General features: G+C 48.8%; 3 protein-coding genes across 3 annotated transcripts in view; 1 reads left to right on the top strand and 2 right to left on the bottom strand.

Moving 5' to 3' along the window:
* The first annotated feature begins 1,822 nt into the window (after positions 1–1,822).
* LOC130393595 (putative claudin-24) lies at positions 1,823–3,418 on the top strand. Its single transcript, XM_056604284.1, has one exon. The coding sequence runs from the start codon at positions 2,036–2,038 to the stop codon at positions 2,717–2,719; it is 684 nt and encodes a 227-aa protein (XP_056460259.1). The 5' UTR covers positions 1,823–2,035; the 3' UTR covers positions 2,720–3,418.
* Positions 3,419–6,129: 2,711 nt separating this feature from the next.
* Positions 6,130–9,535, bottom strand: cldn34a (claudin 34a). Its single transcript, XM_056603459.1, has 2 exons — positions 9,264–9,535; positions 6,130–7,271 (listed from the first exon to the last, which is right to left on the bottom strand). The coding sequence occupies exon 2, from the start codon at positions 7,208–7,210 to the stop codon at positions 6,461–6,463; it is 750 nt and encodes a 249-aa protein (XP_056459434.1). The 5' UTR covers positions 7,211–7,271; positions 9,264–9,535; the 3' UTR covers positions 6,130–6,460.
* Positions 9,536–9,616: 81 nt separating this feature from the next.
* Positions 9,617–14,711, bottom strand: part of shroom2a (shroom family member 2a) — a 33,740-nt gene continuing 28,645 nt past the window's right edge. Inside the window, exons 11-13 of the mRNA XM_056604123.1 lie at positions 14,415–14,622; positions 12,474–12,746; positions 9,617–11,803 (exon numbers count right to left, since the gene is read on the bottom strand). Of these exons, the coding sequence (XP_056460098.1) occupies positions 11,531–11,803; positions 12,474–12,746; positions 14,415–14,622 (754 nt within the window). The 3' untranslated portion in view covers positions 9,617–11,530. The remainder of the gene's footprint in view (positions 11,804–12,473; positions 12,747–14,414; positions 14,623–14,711) is intronic.

The following is a 14,711-nucleotide window of genomic DNA, read 5'->3' as shown; positions in this document are numbered from 1 at the left end:
GCGTGTGTCTCTCGCAATGATACAATAGCGCCATCGCGTGTCCTCAGAAGGCAGTGCTATGAATTAACAAGTTTAGGATTTGACTGAAACTTCACAATTGAGGCCTCTTTGTACATGACAGGAACCTGAACTTGAATGTATGACTTTATCGTTAAATTAATGTTACCATTGTAAGGACATAATGTTGCAGAGTTTTCTTTTTTTACAATTCAGCATTGGTTGATGATGGTGAGTTTGGATCTATGTGAATAATACTAAACTGGAGTTGGTGTGTTTGAACAGCCAAGTAGACACCATATTACAGTTAATAACCAGCAAGTCAGTTGAGTGAGAGAGAGTGTGTGTGTGTGTGTGTGTGTGTGTGTGTGTGTGTGTGTGTGTGTGTGTGTGTGTGTGTGTGTGTGTGTGTGTATGTGTGTGTGTGCTTGCATGTGTGTGTGTGTGTGTGTGTGTGTGTGTGTGTGTGTGTGTGTGTGTGTGTGTGTGTGTGTGTGTGTGCGTGCGTGTGTGTGTGTGTGTGTGTATACGTGTGTGCACATGCAAGGGTGTGTGTGTTAATGTCTGTGTTTTTGTGTGCATCATTTTGTTTGTATTGTGTGTTGTGTACAATTTGTGTCACGTACAACTGAGCTTCCTGCTATCAGTCTCTAGTATTCAGAAACTTCTTGCAATCAGTCCCTAGTTTTCAGACATTTCCTGCTATTAGTCTCTAGTATTCTGACACTTTCTTCAGTGCCTCAAACCCAATGACCATCATTGAAATCCATTTTATACAATAACTGTCAACCCAATGTTTATTGAAGAAGAATAATATTTACATTTTTTAATCTTTCAACTGACGAAAGATACGGAATGTGAAACGTCGAATCTTAATGATCGTAATTGTAATTCAACGTGTGACTTCATTTCATAAGCTGATGACATTAATGTGTTCCTGCCCCCATGCAAGCCCAGGGCGCTCCTCTATTACAGTTATTACGGTTATGACCGTCATTACAGGCTCTCAGGGCTTTAGACCACACCTGAGTCTGGGAGTCTAGGGTGAGGCCGCCTCTGTCTCATCCTGCGAGGCCACAGGGTCTGACGAGAGGACATCTCAACGGAGGGAACCTCTGAGGGAGACCGTGTGTTGGGAAGAAATCATTGTTAAAAAGCTCTTTTAACTTTTGCTTTGGGTGAGGATTATGAACGCCCCCCACCCCCCCCCCCCCCGCCCCTTGCCCTCGCCATCAAGTCATTGGAAGTGTGGTGGTGATGTCATCACAGGCTGGTTCCTCCCCCTCCTTCCCTCCCGAAGGCCCCTGGCAGCACAGATTGGGCAGGGCCCGAAAGGTCCCCTCTCCCCTCCGACACACATGATGCGTGGATGAGCTCGAGAGACAGTGACCCGAAACCCTAAACCGGAGAGACCCCGAGAGACCAGGGGAGACTACCAGAGACCACTAGAGACCCAGAGAGATCAGGAGAGACTACCAGAGACTACCAGAGAACCAGAGAGATCAGGAGAGACCAAAGGAGACCACCATAGACCACCAGAGAGATCAGGAGAGACCAAAGGAGACCACCATAGACCACCAGAGAGATCAGGAGAGACCAAAGGAGACCACCAGAGAACCAGAAAGACCCAGAGAGACTAGAGGAGACTACCAGAGACTACCAGAGACCACTAGAGACCAGGAGCAATGAGATGAGACCAGGAGAGACCCGACGAGACCAGGAATGACCAGGAGAGACAAGGAGCGACTAGGAGGGACCAGACCAATCAGCAGGTGTTCCCAGCAAGTTTATTCAAGCGGAAACCCGCCTGACATAATCCTCTCCAACCTGACATAACAACCGAGTCGGAGAAGGGAGGAACTCTCTCTCCCTCCCATCCCCCTCCACTCTCTCCCTCTCTTCCTCGCTCTCTCTCCCTCCCTCTCCATCCCGGCCCTCTCTCTCTCTCTCTCTCTCGCTCCCTCTCTTCCACTCCCACTGGTCGGTCAAGGGCCAGCCACAGCCCCGAGCAGCAGCAGCAGCGATCACTCACTGGACCATGGAGGCGTGCGGCCGTTCCTCTGAGCTGCTGGCGGTGTGCTTGTGGCTGGGCGGCTGGCTGTGCGCGCTGGCCTCCACCATCCTGCCCCACTGGCTGAGCATGTCCACGGAGCTGCTGGCCATCGAGAGCTACCAGCTGGGCCTGTGGGAGACGTGCGTGGTGCAGGACATCGGGGGCATGGAGTGCCGCTCCTACGACAGCCTGCTGGGCCTGGCGCACGACATGAAGCTGGGCCGCGTCCTCATGTGCGCGTCGCTGGCCACGGGGATGCTGGGACTCCTGGTGACCATCCCGGGGATGCAGATGGTCAACAGCTGCAGAGACGGGGACGGCGGCGGCGGCGGCAGCGGGGGAGGGCAAGCCAAGAGGACCCTGGTGATGCTGGGCGGCGTGCTGGCGGTGCTGTCCGGGATCCTGTGTTTGATCCCCGTGTCGTACGTGGCGCACCTGGCCGTGCTGCGCTTCTTCGACGAGGCCCTGCCGGACGTGGTGCCGCGCTGGGAGTTCGGCGACGCCCTGTTCTGCGGCTGGGCGGCGGGGTTCCTGCTGTGTGCGGCCGGGGTCCTGCTGCTCGTCACCGCCGCCCTGGGGTCGGCCAGCCGGCGCCGGCCCAGGCCGCAGTACCGGTACGAGGTCCGGGGAGGGGAGCTGACCGCCGCGAAACGATCAGAGTACGTGTGACCGGGTACGAGAACCAGACCCGACGGCTGGACTGAAGTGCAGCGAGGAGACGGAACCTTCCAGAACCTTCCAGAACCTTCCAGAACCTTTACACCTGGACCAATGTCGTCCGACTTAAAAAAACACCTGTTACTATGACCATGATAACACAGTACTGGGGCTAGAGACCCAGTGGAACAGCTGACACTGACACAATACCGCTGAGAAGTATGTAGCGTCGGTCGGTTTCGGAGCTGTACGAAAATAATGACATGTTGATAATCTATTGTCCTCTGATCCTTGAAATGGAGCTATTCTGATATGATAGCATGTTGATGACCGGTATTGGATTATTATTATGATTAACCTGATCAGCGTCCATACTGTCGTGTTGTTATGCAATCAAGTCTAAAGCCAAAGAAGAAAAAGTAAAAAAAACTGTGTTTTTACAAGAGCTGCTTGTATCAGTGATGTTAGGAATTACAATGGCTGTTAAAATTGGTTTCTGCTTGTTGTTAGTTGATAGATACCATTGTAAAATCGAATTAAAACTAGGGGCAGATCAAGCCTTTTGCCTTCAGTGGTGGTCCAAAATGAACCAAATGTCTACTTGGTAAGTTATATAATTGTACCCAAAGATCCTTTAGAAAAAATCCCATTTCATGTGTGAATCCAGTCCCTATCCTGTTTAATTTTGCACTTTTTTTGCACAGTTTCTATAAAGAAATCTATTGTTCTGAAGAACGACTCTCGGATCTTCCCTTTTCCACCAAAAGAAAGCCTGGAGCGCGTTGTTTGTGTGGAGCGGGGCAGTGGTCACGTGTGTCGCCCGGGCCTGGAGCCAACAGCCCGCTGAGGGCTCCGCCGAGCGCCGCGGGGTAAAGAGGCTAAAGCACTTGGCTTCTCCTGGGCTGTGTGAGCGTACAACAAGGCCCACCTGCCGTGCTCCACTCACATAACCCCTGAACAGGAAGGGCCCGGAGGCACAATGCCCTCCCATCATGGCGCGCCTGATTCCTCAGTCAGCATGTCCAGCAGGGGGGGGGGGGGGGGGGCACAGCGGGCCTGGTCCGTTGTGTGTGTGTGTGTGTGTGTGTGTGTGTGTGTGTGTGTGTGTGTGTGTGTGTGTGTGTGTGTGTGTGTGTAAGCATTTTTTATGTGTGATGTGTGCAGGTGTGTGTCTTTGCATTAGATGTGTGTGTCTGTGTGTTATCTGTGCGTGTACGCATGAGTTTGTCCCATGTTTGTGTTATGTATTTTTGATTGAGTGTGTGTGTGTGTGTGTGTGTGTGTGTGTGTGTGTGTGTGTGTGTGTATATGTGTGTATATGTGTGTATATGTGTGTGTGTGTATGCATGTGTTTGCATGTATATGTGTGTCTGTGTGTGTGTGTGTGTGTGTGTGAGTCTGTGTTTGCATATGTGTGTGTATATATGTGTGTGTGCTTATATGTGTGTTTGTGTGTGTGTGTGTGTGTCTGTGTGCCTGCCTGCCTGCTTCGGGGTAGCCCAGCATGGGACTAATTCCAGCAGATTTCCCGGTGGCTGGCTGAGCTAAGCTGTGTTTAATGAAGGCCTTAATAGGCAGCGCGCCCCGGGAAGAATGATCACAGATAATCAGACAGACCCGGAGGAGGTCAGCCATTGGGTTGAGGATGATGATGATGATGATGATGATGATCATGATACACTTTGGTCTCGATCATGGAGGCGATGTTAAGTGATCAACACATGCAAAGAACTGTACCAATATCTCCTTTCAAACCAGAGTGGAGCAGAATTAGAGAACAATTCAATAATCGTTACCAACCAAACAAAAGTTCTCCCTTTTAGTTTGTCCCTTTTAGGGTAGAGTTGGACTGGTCAAATGCTGCTGCAAACCGCAGGAACCACTGGACAAACAAGGGAATGTGGTTGACAAATTGTAGAGAGAATCATAAGAATAAGACTATGACATAATAAGTGTTATAGTTTAATATCATTAGGGGTCCAAGCCAACAGGTTGGATCCCTATTGTTTTTGTAGCGATTATTTATCTTATAGACAGAAGACAGGGAATATATTTAACAGTACTTTCCTTGGAATAAGTGAGAGATAACAACTTGATCACTTGATGATCTTGTTTCCCTTGCAGATAACGATAGGACTATTTCTCAAGTGAATCAGTAAAACTCTCCTCAAAAGTGTTGATAACAGTATCTGAAGTATCTTCAAAAAGATAAGATCATGATTAGACAGAGCTAAACGAGGTCAGCCATGAACGATGATGATGCTGCACATTCTCCCCCAGAGTGAGAGACATACACACAGACAGACAGAGACACAGACAGAGACACAGACAGACAGAGACACAGACAGACAGAGACACCGACAGAGACACAGACAGACAGAGACACAGACAGAGACACAGACAGACAGAGACACAGACAGACAGAGACACAGACAGAGACACAGACAGACAGAGACACAGACAGACAGAGACACAGACAGAGACACAGACAGACAGAGACGCAGACAGAGACACAGACAGACAGAGACACAGACAGAGACACAGACAGACAGAGACACAGACACAGACAGACAGAGACACAGACACAGACAGACAGAGACAGACAGACAGAGACACAGACAGAGACACAGACAGACAGAGACACAGACAGAGACACAGACAGACAGAGACACAAACAGACAGACTCCAGTAGTGTGGATGTCTGGGTCTCCTGCAGCACGGGCCTGTGGGCCGATGGAAGGGGTTGCGAGGGCGGGGGGGGGACGGGGGGGACGTGTGTTCCTGACAGAGAGCTGCTCAAGAGGCCCCTCGTCTCTCCACACTGTCAACCACCCGTAGTGAGCTGAAGTGTGTGTGTGCGTGCACGTGTGTGCCTAGTACGTGTGAGTGTATACTTTTGTGAGAGTGGGAGTTTGAATGCTTTTGTGTGTGTGTCAGTCAGAGTATGCGCGCATGTGTGTATGTGTATGAATACACCTGTGTGAGAATGCACATGTGTGCAAGTGAGTGTGTATGCGTTTGTGCATGTGTGAGAATATGCATATGGGTGCGTGTGTGAGATAATGTGTACGTTAATTCCCTAGGAACAATCACTACTCTCTTCCTTCCCTCCCCCCTTCTCACTCCCCCCTACTTCTGGGCTCATATGTTGCCTGCTGTCGTCAGACGAGCCCACTCCAGGTCACGTGATCAGCGCTTCTCCGTGGAGACAGACATGACCATTGGTTCAGCCCGGGTGCCTGTAATCACTAAAGCAGATAATGGCCGGGTAATGTTACGTTGTTTAGATAACAGATAACACTTGAGGGGCAAAGTCATCAGTCTCCAGTGTTGCTGTTGCCGTTTTTTCAAGTCTTAAAATAATCTGGCTCCAAAGACCGGGATGGTCTTTGAACACAATCTTTGAACTTTGATGTGAATACTTTAAGGTCGATTTATTTTGTGAAGTTATTATTATTCCTGTTTGAGTTGAGTGAGGCAATTGTATGTTAGGCTACATTTTATTTACAATATATATTAGCACATTGTAGTGTTTGTATTTGAATATTATACAATAAAAACTGTAAATGTTGCTTCGGACGTTTCTTTTCCAGTGAAGATATATTTTTTCAGTCAGTCAATGTTGAACTCCAATAAGATTAAACTTTAATCTACCGAATCCGTTAGACTCCAGTTGGTGTGAAATCCCAACCATTCCCCAGATGCACATCATGCTCATGAAGATGAAGAGTGTTCATGGCTTCTTCTTCATCTTCAGGGCTGATGCCTCTCCCCGGGGTCAAAGGTCGGGTTATCCTTCCCTCCGTCCCTGGTCTTGCCCACGGGGCCGATGGTGGTCAGCCCCGAGGTGCCCTGGAGGGAGTGGTCTAAGGTCCGTTGGATAGGCTCATCCCTCCCAGGGGGGGGCCGGTAGCAGAGGAACATCAGCCCGCCGAGCATGATCAGCAGGGAGCCCGCCAACCCCACGGCGACCGCCGACCCCACCCTCTGCTGCGTCGGCGCCGACGGCATGTGGAACTCTGGGGGGAAGTCGATGCTCCGATTGGCCATGACCGAGGTCATGTTCCAGACCAGCGGAACGGAGGAACACACTCCCGTGAGGACGTACAGCGACCCCGCCACGGCGAACGCCAGTCGGAGGCGGTTGCGCCTCATCACGGAGAAGTACACCATCCTGACGGCGTAGAATGCCGCCACGTTCCCCGCCAGCCCGCACGCCATCGCCAGAACCATCAGAACCTGCGCCGCCACGATCTCCGGCGGCAGGTAGCCCGCGGTGATGTCCATTTGGCGGCAGAACTCGAAGCGGGCGAGCGTGTGGCTGTAGAAGCAGGCGCGCCAGATGCCCACCCAGGCCACGCCTGACGACACCACCGTCGTGTCCTGAACGTGCCACAGGCGCCACTCGTTGAGGCCCGTGGCCGCCGTGGTGATGATCCACGCCACGCAGCCCATGAGCAAGCCCACGAACTGCTTGTGGGCCGTGTGAGCTAGGTAACGCATTATGGTCTATCAACGCCCTGCTGGGATCCTGTGAACCGTCCGGGCCTCAGCACCATCGCACCTGATGAACACAGATCAGAATCAATAAGCAGGCTACTATTGGTGGGCGTGTCGAGGTTGAGTGGTGGAGCGTGGCACTAACACTGCCAGGGTGAGGGGGTTCCATTCCCACTGGTAGAGCAAGGCACTTACACTGCCCGGGTAAGGGGTTCCACTCCTATTGGGGCTAGTTGTATTTTCTCAGGTTTATGCGTCCAGATCCCCTCCCGATCAGACAGATTACCTGCTGACCTGGCCCGGGTTGGGCCGATTACAAATTATATAATTCACAGAGGGGTGTCCGATGGGAGCGCCATTGATGTATTTTCATAAACAACCAAGATCAACTCGGCCGATTTGTGACGCACTTCGTTGCCCCGATTGGTTGTAGGTCTATAATGAATGACAATGAATGACTTCCTCGGCCTGGCCTAAAGGAAAGAGCAGTTTTTATGTTGACTGCTTCCAATGTTGTGTTAGTCATCATACTAAAGAATGGTTTATTTCTTTTTTTAGTGAATAGTACACAACATAAGGAACTTAATAAACCATAAAAATCGGGGGGAATATAAAAAAAAAGTCTAATCAACCAAAACTTTCGCAATCCCCCCCCCCCCCCTACAGTACCTCCACGGACCCCCTAGGGGTCGCGGACCCCCTGTCGAAGACCTCTGGTCCAGGCTGTATTTCAGATTATTTTCATGTTATCTTCATTAAAAAAAACAGTGCTTTTCTTTAAAAAAAAATAAGGACATTTCTAAGTGACCCCAAACCTTTGAACGGTAGTGTATAATAGTGTATTCATGCATGGTATTGTAAGTGGCTTTTGATCAAAGTGTATATGTATTAGATAATGATGGGAGTGGTTTATATGGTATTGTGGAAGACGATACATTCACTCCCTTTCTTGTTGCCCTTTGCCTGCTACTTCAAAGTTCAAAGTACTTTATTTGTCATTGCCACAAAGACAACGAGACAGTAGAGGCAACCAGACTTACACAGCTAAATAATAATAAATAACAATTAATAAATAGTTCATAAATATCATACATAAAATAATAATAATAAAAATAATAAAAGCAATACATCTCCATATTAAGGTGCATCAAGTCTTAGAGTGCAGTCCATGGGGGGCAGGGAGGGCTGGGCCGGGGGCGGGGGGAGATGAAGGGGGGTGGGGAGTGGGCATATGTAGTACTTGCAGTCAGCATATGTAGGCCAAGTGTCCCAGGACCTGTATCATGGCTAGCTCTATCACAAGGCCATCTTAGATAGCCTGTAAAGGCGTAGGAAACACAGTAAACATCAGTGTAGATGTAGTCTAAGATTGTATCTATATAACATAAAACGGGATATTGAGTATTTTTCTGGATATGCCATTTTATGTTTATAAAATGGTGCTTACCAACTCCCTATACAGCTTTGAGTAGACATATATATCAATAGAACAACAATGACAACATTCAATATGGTAATATGTTGTATTTAGAAAGTGCAGGCTTTAAACAGAATGAACAGATGAATGCCTTTTATCTTTACATGTTTATACGTTTAGCTTTTCCGGTCAATCCCAGCTCCAACAGTTGTTCAGTGAAATACCATCTCTGTGGGAGACGCCGCTCAGGTGGGATTAATTAGTTTGACATTGAAAAGCTCAAATGTCAGTTTAATTCGCTCCCCAATGTTGTGAATACCACAGCATTAAGAAAATCAAAGTTCAAGCCTCCCAACTTCTGACATGAAAGCTCTCACAGCCATGTGTATCTGGTCTGTTATGATTCAGAATTCCTGCAGTCTTGTTGAAGTTGGGCAAATTATACTGTGTTGCTGTGAAACCTTAACTGACACTCCTACGTTGAAGTGAAGAATGCAGCGCAGAGCCATTTAACTAGCAGCAATATGCTCTCTGGAAAGCCACTATGGTTAAATGATTAACCTCACATAACAGAAGTTGTAGAGTATACATTTAACACCAGTAAAAACACTACACATAATTAATATTGTAGTCCCTTACCTTCATATCTTGTTTGCCCTCGTCTTCAACAACATATGGAGGCCGTTGATATAAACCTGGCAGAAGGGGATGTGATTTGTATCTCGGCGTGTGAGCAGGTTTTTCTGACGCATCAAACCGTAATAAATATTTCACCTTGTCAGAATCGTGTTGCTGCCATCAGGTCTATCAGCCGAGAGGGGGAGTAGGAGGGGTCAAGGTTAATCAACTACAGTACGACACACACACACACACACACACACACACACACACACACACACACACACACACACACACACACACACACACACACACACACACACACACACACACACACACACACACACACACACACACACACACACAGTCTTCTGAGGGAAGTGGAGCCAGATAGTTCAGGGGATGGAACAACAACGTGGAGGACAATCAGAGAGCCGTCATTAGAATTCAACTCAATTTATGACTTCAATCATATCATTTAGAATTGATCATCCAACATGTTATCAGTGTGGATCATTTACAGGGCTTTGACAGAACCTTTGACATTATTCCAAGTCAAAAGAGTCTCAAGATCATGACAGGAAACACAATAGCAATAGCTAATACCAGAGGCTAGAATAAATTGTTTAGTTTCTACAGACCCTTTAGAATCACATGATGTCTTTAAATTAAACCTTGTAATGTCTGCAGACCCATAATAATAACATCAAGACTTTGAATCAAACCTTGCAGTTTTTGCAGACCAATCAGAATCACACCAGGCCTTTCAATTAAACCAAGGCAACCATGTAGTTTCAGCAGACCATTTATTTGAGATAGAGCAACAGCTGATTCCATCCGTACAGGTCAGCCGTGTCAAAGAGTGTGGACCTTTACCCCATCACTCACAGAAAACAACATCCAGAGTGGCTTTGCCTCACGGGGAGGAGTGGAACGTAGTATTGTTGACAAATACAACATTTCAGAGACCGAAGATCACAGTACGAGTTGAGACACTGAATGTATTTAGTGTTGAAATTAAAGCAGAAGACAGGTAGTGAAGAGGAAATATTGTCGCTCATAATTAACTGCTCACAACATAACATAATATAACAAAACATAACATACAGCAACACGTGTTCAGTTCAAGGGTACGATCCCGGGAATACATATGAATACACATCTTACAAGTATCATGACACACACACACACATACAAACAACCACACATGTGAATGTAGTGTTGTTTGGCCAGTGTTTTAACCAGACAGGGCTCTTTCCAGACACGAGGGGGGACTGATGAAGTATAAAGTATGTTTGAGAAGAGGGGACCGTCACACAGGGACCCGGCCCCTCTGGGAATGCTTGTGGAAATTGAATAGTGTGAAGTGCTTTTTCAGTCTATAGCGATCAGTACATTGACCAAGAGCTTGAAATGACCTGCAGCCACTTCCTGCTTCCTGTTTCCTGTTCTCAGGGGATGAGGATGATGATGGCTTTATCACCGACATCACATCCGGAAGCGAAGCCATTCTTCCAAGGAAAAGGTATTAAAAAAGGCCACTAGTTTATATCGAGTATATACCTGTATAATTGAAATATTAGGCTTTTTATCTTATTACGTCGCATAAAAAAGGGGTCTCACTTAAAAAAAGGGAAAAACGAAATTGCAATTGTTAGAGATGGCAAATGTTCAAATAAAGTATCAGCGCCGCCGCAGCTAATAAAGGAAATACTGTCCCTGGGTGCAGTCATCACGCTACAATAAATTACTAGACAAGAAGGGGAATGGAGATTCTCTTCAGCCCAGTCCGCTGCACATACGCTCGCCAAGGAGAGGGTACGTCGACAGCAGAGGCGTGCGTTGAAAAGGAGAGTGGTCCGTTGCTAGGGTAAAGGGGTCCCTGGCTAAGGAGAAAGGGTCCGTTGCCAAGGAGAGCAGTCTGTCGCTATAGGGAGAAGGGGTCGTCGCCAAGGAGAGCAATCCGTCGCTAGGGTGAAGGGGTCCGTTGCTAAGGAGAAGGGGTCCGTTGCTAAGGAGTAGGGTGCGTCTCTCAGGGAGGTACGGGTCGTTAAGGAAGGTGGTCCGTTGCTTAGGGAACCGTCCATTACTAAGCAGAAAGGGTGTGTCACATCCGTCCCAGCGACCCCGCCCTCCCCCCTACCAGAAGATCACCACCTCTCCTTTCTGTGGATCCCAAAGTTTTTCTCCGTCTCTTCGATGGCTTGTCTCTGGCGCCCTCCGGTGGGCGCGGGGGCAAAACTACAGCCGGAGGTGCATTCCCCTGAGGTTAGCTGTCGGTCTCTCTCTCACAGGCTCAGCCGTTGCTCCGGGGGCAGGCTGTCCGTCAGACACTTGAGCTGCTCCTCCCCCAGGCGGATCTTGTCGTCCAGCTTGCGCTGCTCGATGATGAGGGCCGACTTCATCTTGACGAAGTGCTGGTAGTCGGCCAGGCTCTCGTCGGCCAGGTAGCTGGACAGGATGTCGTAGACCAGCCGCTCGCGCCGGTCCAGGTTCTCCTTCAGCTCCTTGGCGTCCTCGTGCTGGCGGATCAGCAGCGTGCGCTTGTCTGTCAGCGTGCGCTGTGGAGGGAGAGGACCAAACAAACAGCCTTCAGGATACAGACATACAGAGCAACGTCTGACAGAAGGCCAAGCTGGGAGTGCTTGTTGTCTCAATGTCTACACCGAATGGATGAACTTGGACACCTTGGCTTGGTGGCAATGTGTGGTCAGGCAAAACTTATCTTTCTGAAAGCTCCGAATACTAATCGGCAGCCGTGACCACCTGTTTTTGGTCGCCGCGGTCATTGGATTAAAAAAAAAAAGTCACCACCATTGTTAGTCAACGGCAAGGAATGTGGTTTTGATCTTAAAATACAAAGCAAATAATTACGTTCTTCGCTTCAATTCATCTCTAATTAAGTATTTTGATAGCTCCTGTAGATGAGCCTTCTCCTGTCTGTAGAAGGCCAATAAACACCCATAATTATTTTACAGTCTATGAATATAACTGATGAGATCTGGGCGTGTGCAAGAGAGGGCTTAAACGTCTTCCTAACTCTCTGTTGGCCTATGTGTGTGTACATGTTTGTGTGTGTACGTGTGTGTGTGTGTGTGTGTGTGTGTGTGTGTGTGTGTGTGTGTGTGTGTGTGTGTGTGTGTGTGTGTGTGTGTGTGTGTGTGTGTGTGTGTGTGTGTGTGTGTGTGTGTGTGTGTGTGTGTGTGTGTGTGTGTATAAGCCTGTGCTCACCCTCTCCTCGGGCGTGGCGTGCTCCTCCGGGGTGTTGAGGGCGTTCTCCACGCGCGCCAGCCGGCCCGACAGCGACAGCAGCAGGCTGACCACCTTGTCCAGGTCGCCCACAAACATGCGGAACTTGTCCAGCTGGTTGGGCTTGCACACGCGCTGCACGGCCGCCTCCACCTCCTCGCCCAGCGCGTTGTTGTCCAGCACGTCCTCCTGCACGCCGCGCCTGGCCTCCCGCAGAACGCCCAGCTTCCTGCTCAGGCTGGAGATCAGCTCCTGCTGTTACGAGGAACGGGGGGGGGGGGGGGAGAGGAGTGGGGAGAGAGAGAGAGACATAGGATGGGGTGAGAGAGGAGTTAGGAGAGAGAGAAAGACATGGGAGGGGGGGTGAGAGAGGAGTTAGGAGAGAGAGAAAGACATGGGAGGGGGAGAGAGAGAGGTGAGGAGAGGGAGAGACATATGAGAGAGAGAGGTGAGGAGAGGGAGAGACATATGAGAGAGAGAGGTGAGGAGAGGGAGAGACATATGAGAGAGAGAGAGAGAGAGAGAGAGAGAGAGAGAGAGAGAGAGAGAGAGAGAGAGAGAGAGAGAGAGAGAGAGAGAGAGAGAGAGACATAGGAGGGGGAGAGAGAGAGAGAGAGACATAGGAGGGGGAGAGAGAGGAGTGAGTAGAGAGAGAGAAATGGGAGGGGGAGAGAGAGAGACGGGGGGAGATAGAGGAGAGAGAGAGACATGGGAGGGGGAGAGAGATACAGAGAGAGAGGGGCGAGAGAGAAATGAGAGACATGAGAGGGGGAGAGAGAGACACAGAGAAAGGGGGGGAGAGAGAGAGAGGAGAGACATGGGAGGGGGAGAGAGAGACCACAGTCAGTATAGCTGGAATACTGCTGATACAACCTAACAATTTACATCCACAGTGTGGCGCTAAGGAACCAACTGCTCCTCCAGGACCATACTCATGTTAAGTTGTTCTGTTTTAAGCCCTTGAGACTCTTTCGAATGCCACTAGAGTCTTAACACCTTTTGAAGAACTTGTGGTGACATGACCAAACATTCAGATGTTCCCGTGTGTACTTTCCGCCAAACAAGTTTTTTCTCTACTGAACTTTTCATTGCAAATTCTGATCCAATCCAGTTTTATCACAAACGCCTCTAAAACTGGGCCAGCCAGGCTTATGAGCTCAGTGCTGCCACACAGACCAATATATAAGAGATCTAACTGTTTAATTAACAAACTTGATCTGGACATGGTCATGGGTGATAAAGGAATTAGCAGAGATCAGCCTCGTCCTATGTGGTTGTAGATACTTCCTTCGTTTCAACTTACATGTGTAGGACTATTTTTTTTTGCGCAAACCCTTAAAAAATAATACCCACTCACTGAGAGATTGACGCCCGTTCTCCAGGGAGATGCAGGCTGGTTATTACCCTATAGCGTACTGTAGATCAATGACACAAGCTATGACTATGTTTAAGTTTAGCCTACCTTTGAAAGTAAGGCAATTTAAAGAAGCATAATGTTAAATGCAGGACTAGCTCTAATTGTCTCAGTGACTGAATGGAAAGAGTGCATCTCCTTCACAATTCGTTTGGTGCACAATCGTTTTTGAGCCACGGGATCGGCTCCTGTATTTAGCCCATTTTTAAGCGGACCATCGATTGCGTGTTAGGAGCAAAAATCGTCAGGTTCAGATTGATGATTGTTGAGTGTGTGTACGCTAGGGTACCCGCGTTGAGTCTGAAGTTGCCTCTGCCATGGCTTACAGGTAGGTAGGTCGGGCGACGCAGGACTGAAAGAGCTGGGATTGACCCTCTCTTTTGTAACGTGGTATTTTAACGTTCTCGCCAACAGTGGAACGGTCACTCTGAAACGTCACGGTCCAAACAACTCTGGGTTCCATCGGTACTTCAACCTTCAAAGTAAAAGCTCTCAGGCCGCTGTGATACCTTTTTGTTGGCCAGGTCAATGTCCAGCTCCTCCTCAGAGTCGTGCTCCTCCTCCAACTCCTCTTCCTCCTCCTGCTGCTGCTGCTGCTGCCCCTCCTGCATGCTCTTCATCTTGATGAGGAGCTCCGCCATGGGGGCGGAGGTGCTGTAGTAGGCCGAGCTGGTCACCACGGAAACCGACGGCGCTAGACTGTCCTCCTCGGGTTTCCTGAAATACATGAAGGACGGTTGTTATGTTAAATAGACAGGGGAGAATCTGAAGGTTGGCTCATGTCACCAAAAGGTCTTCATAAAAAA

The sequence above is a fragment of the Gadus chalcogrammus genome, chromosome 12 (genome assembly GCF_026213295.1).
Source record: "Gadus chalcogrammus isolate NIFS_2021 chromosome 12, NIFS_Gcha_1.0, whole genome shotgun sequence".
Classification (NCBI taxonomy): Eukaryota; Metazoa; Chordata; class Actinopteri; order Gadiformes; family Gadidae; genus Gadus; species Gadus chalcogrammus.
This window is presented reverse-complemented; position numbering and strand designations above follow the sequence as displayed.

Bases quoted from the DNA above. Each gene is read 5' to 3' on its own strand.
- LOC130393595 (XM_056604284.1), top strand. From the start codon at position 2,036: ATGGAGGCGTGCGGCCGTTCCTCTGAGCTGCTGGCGGTGTGCTTGTGG.
- cldn34a (XM_056603459.1), bottom strand. From the start codon at position 7,210: ATGCGTTACCTAGCTCACACGGCCCACAAGCAGTTCGTGGGCTTGCTC.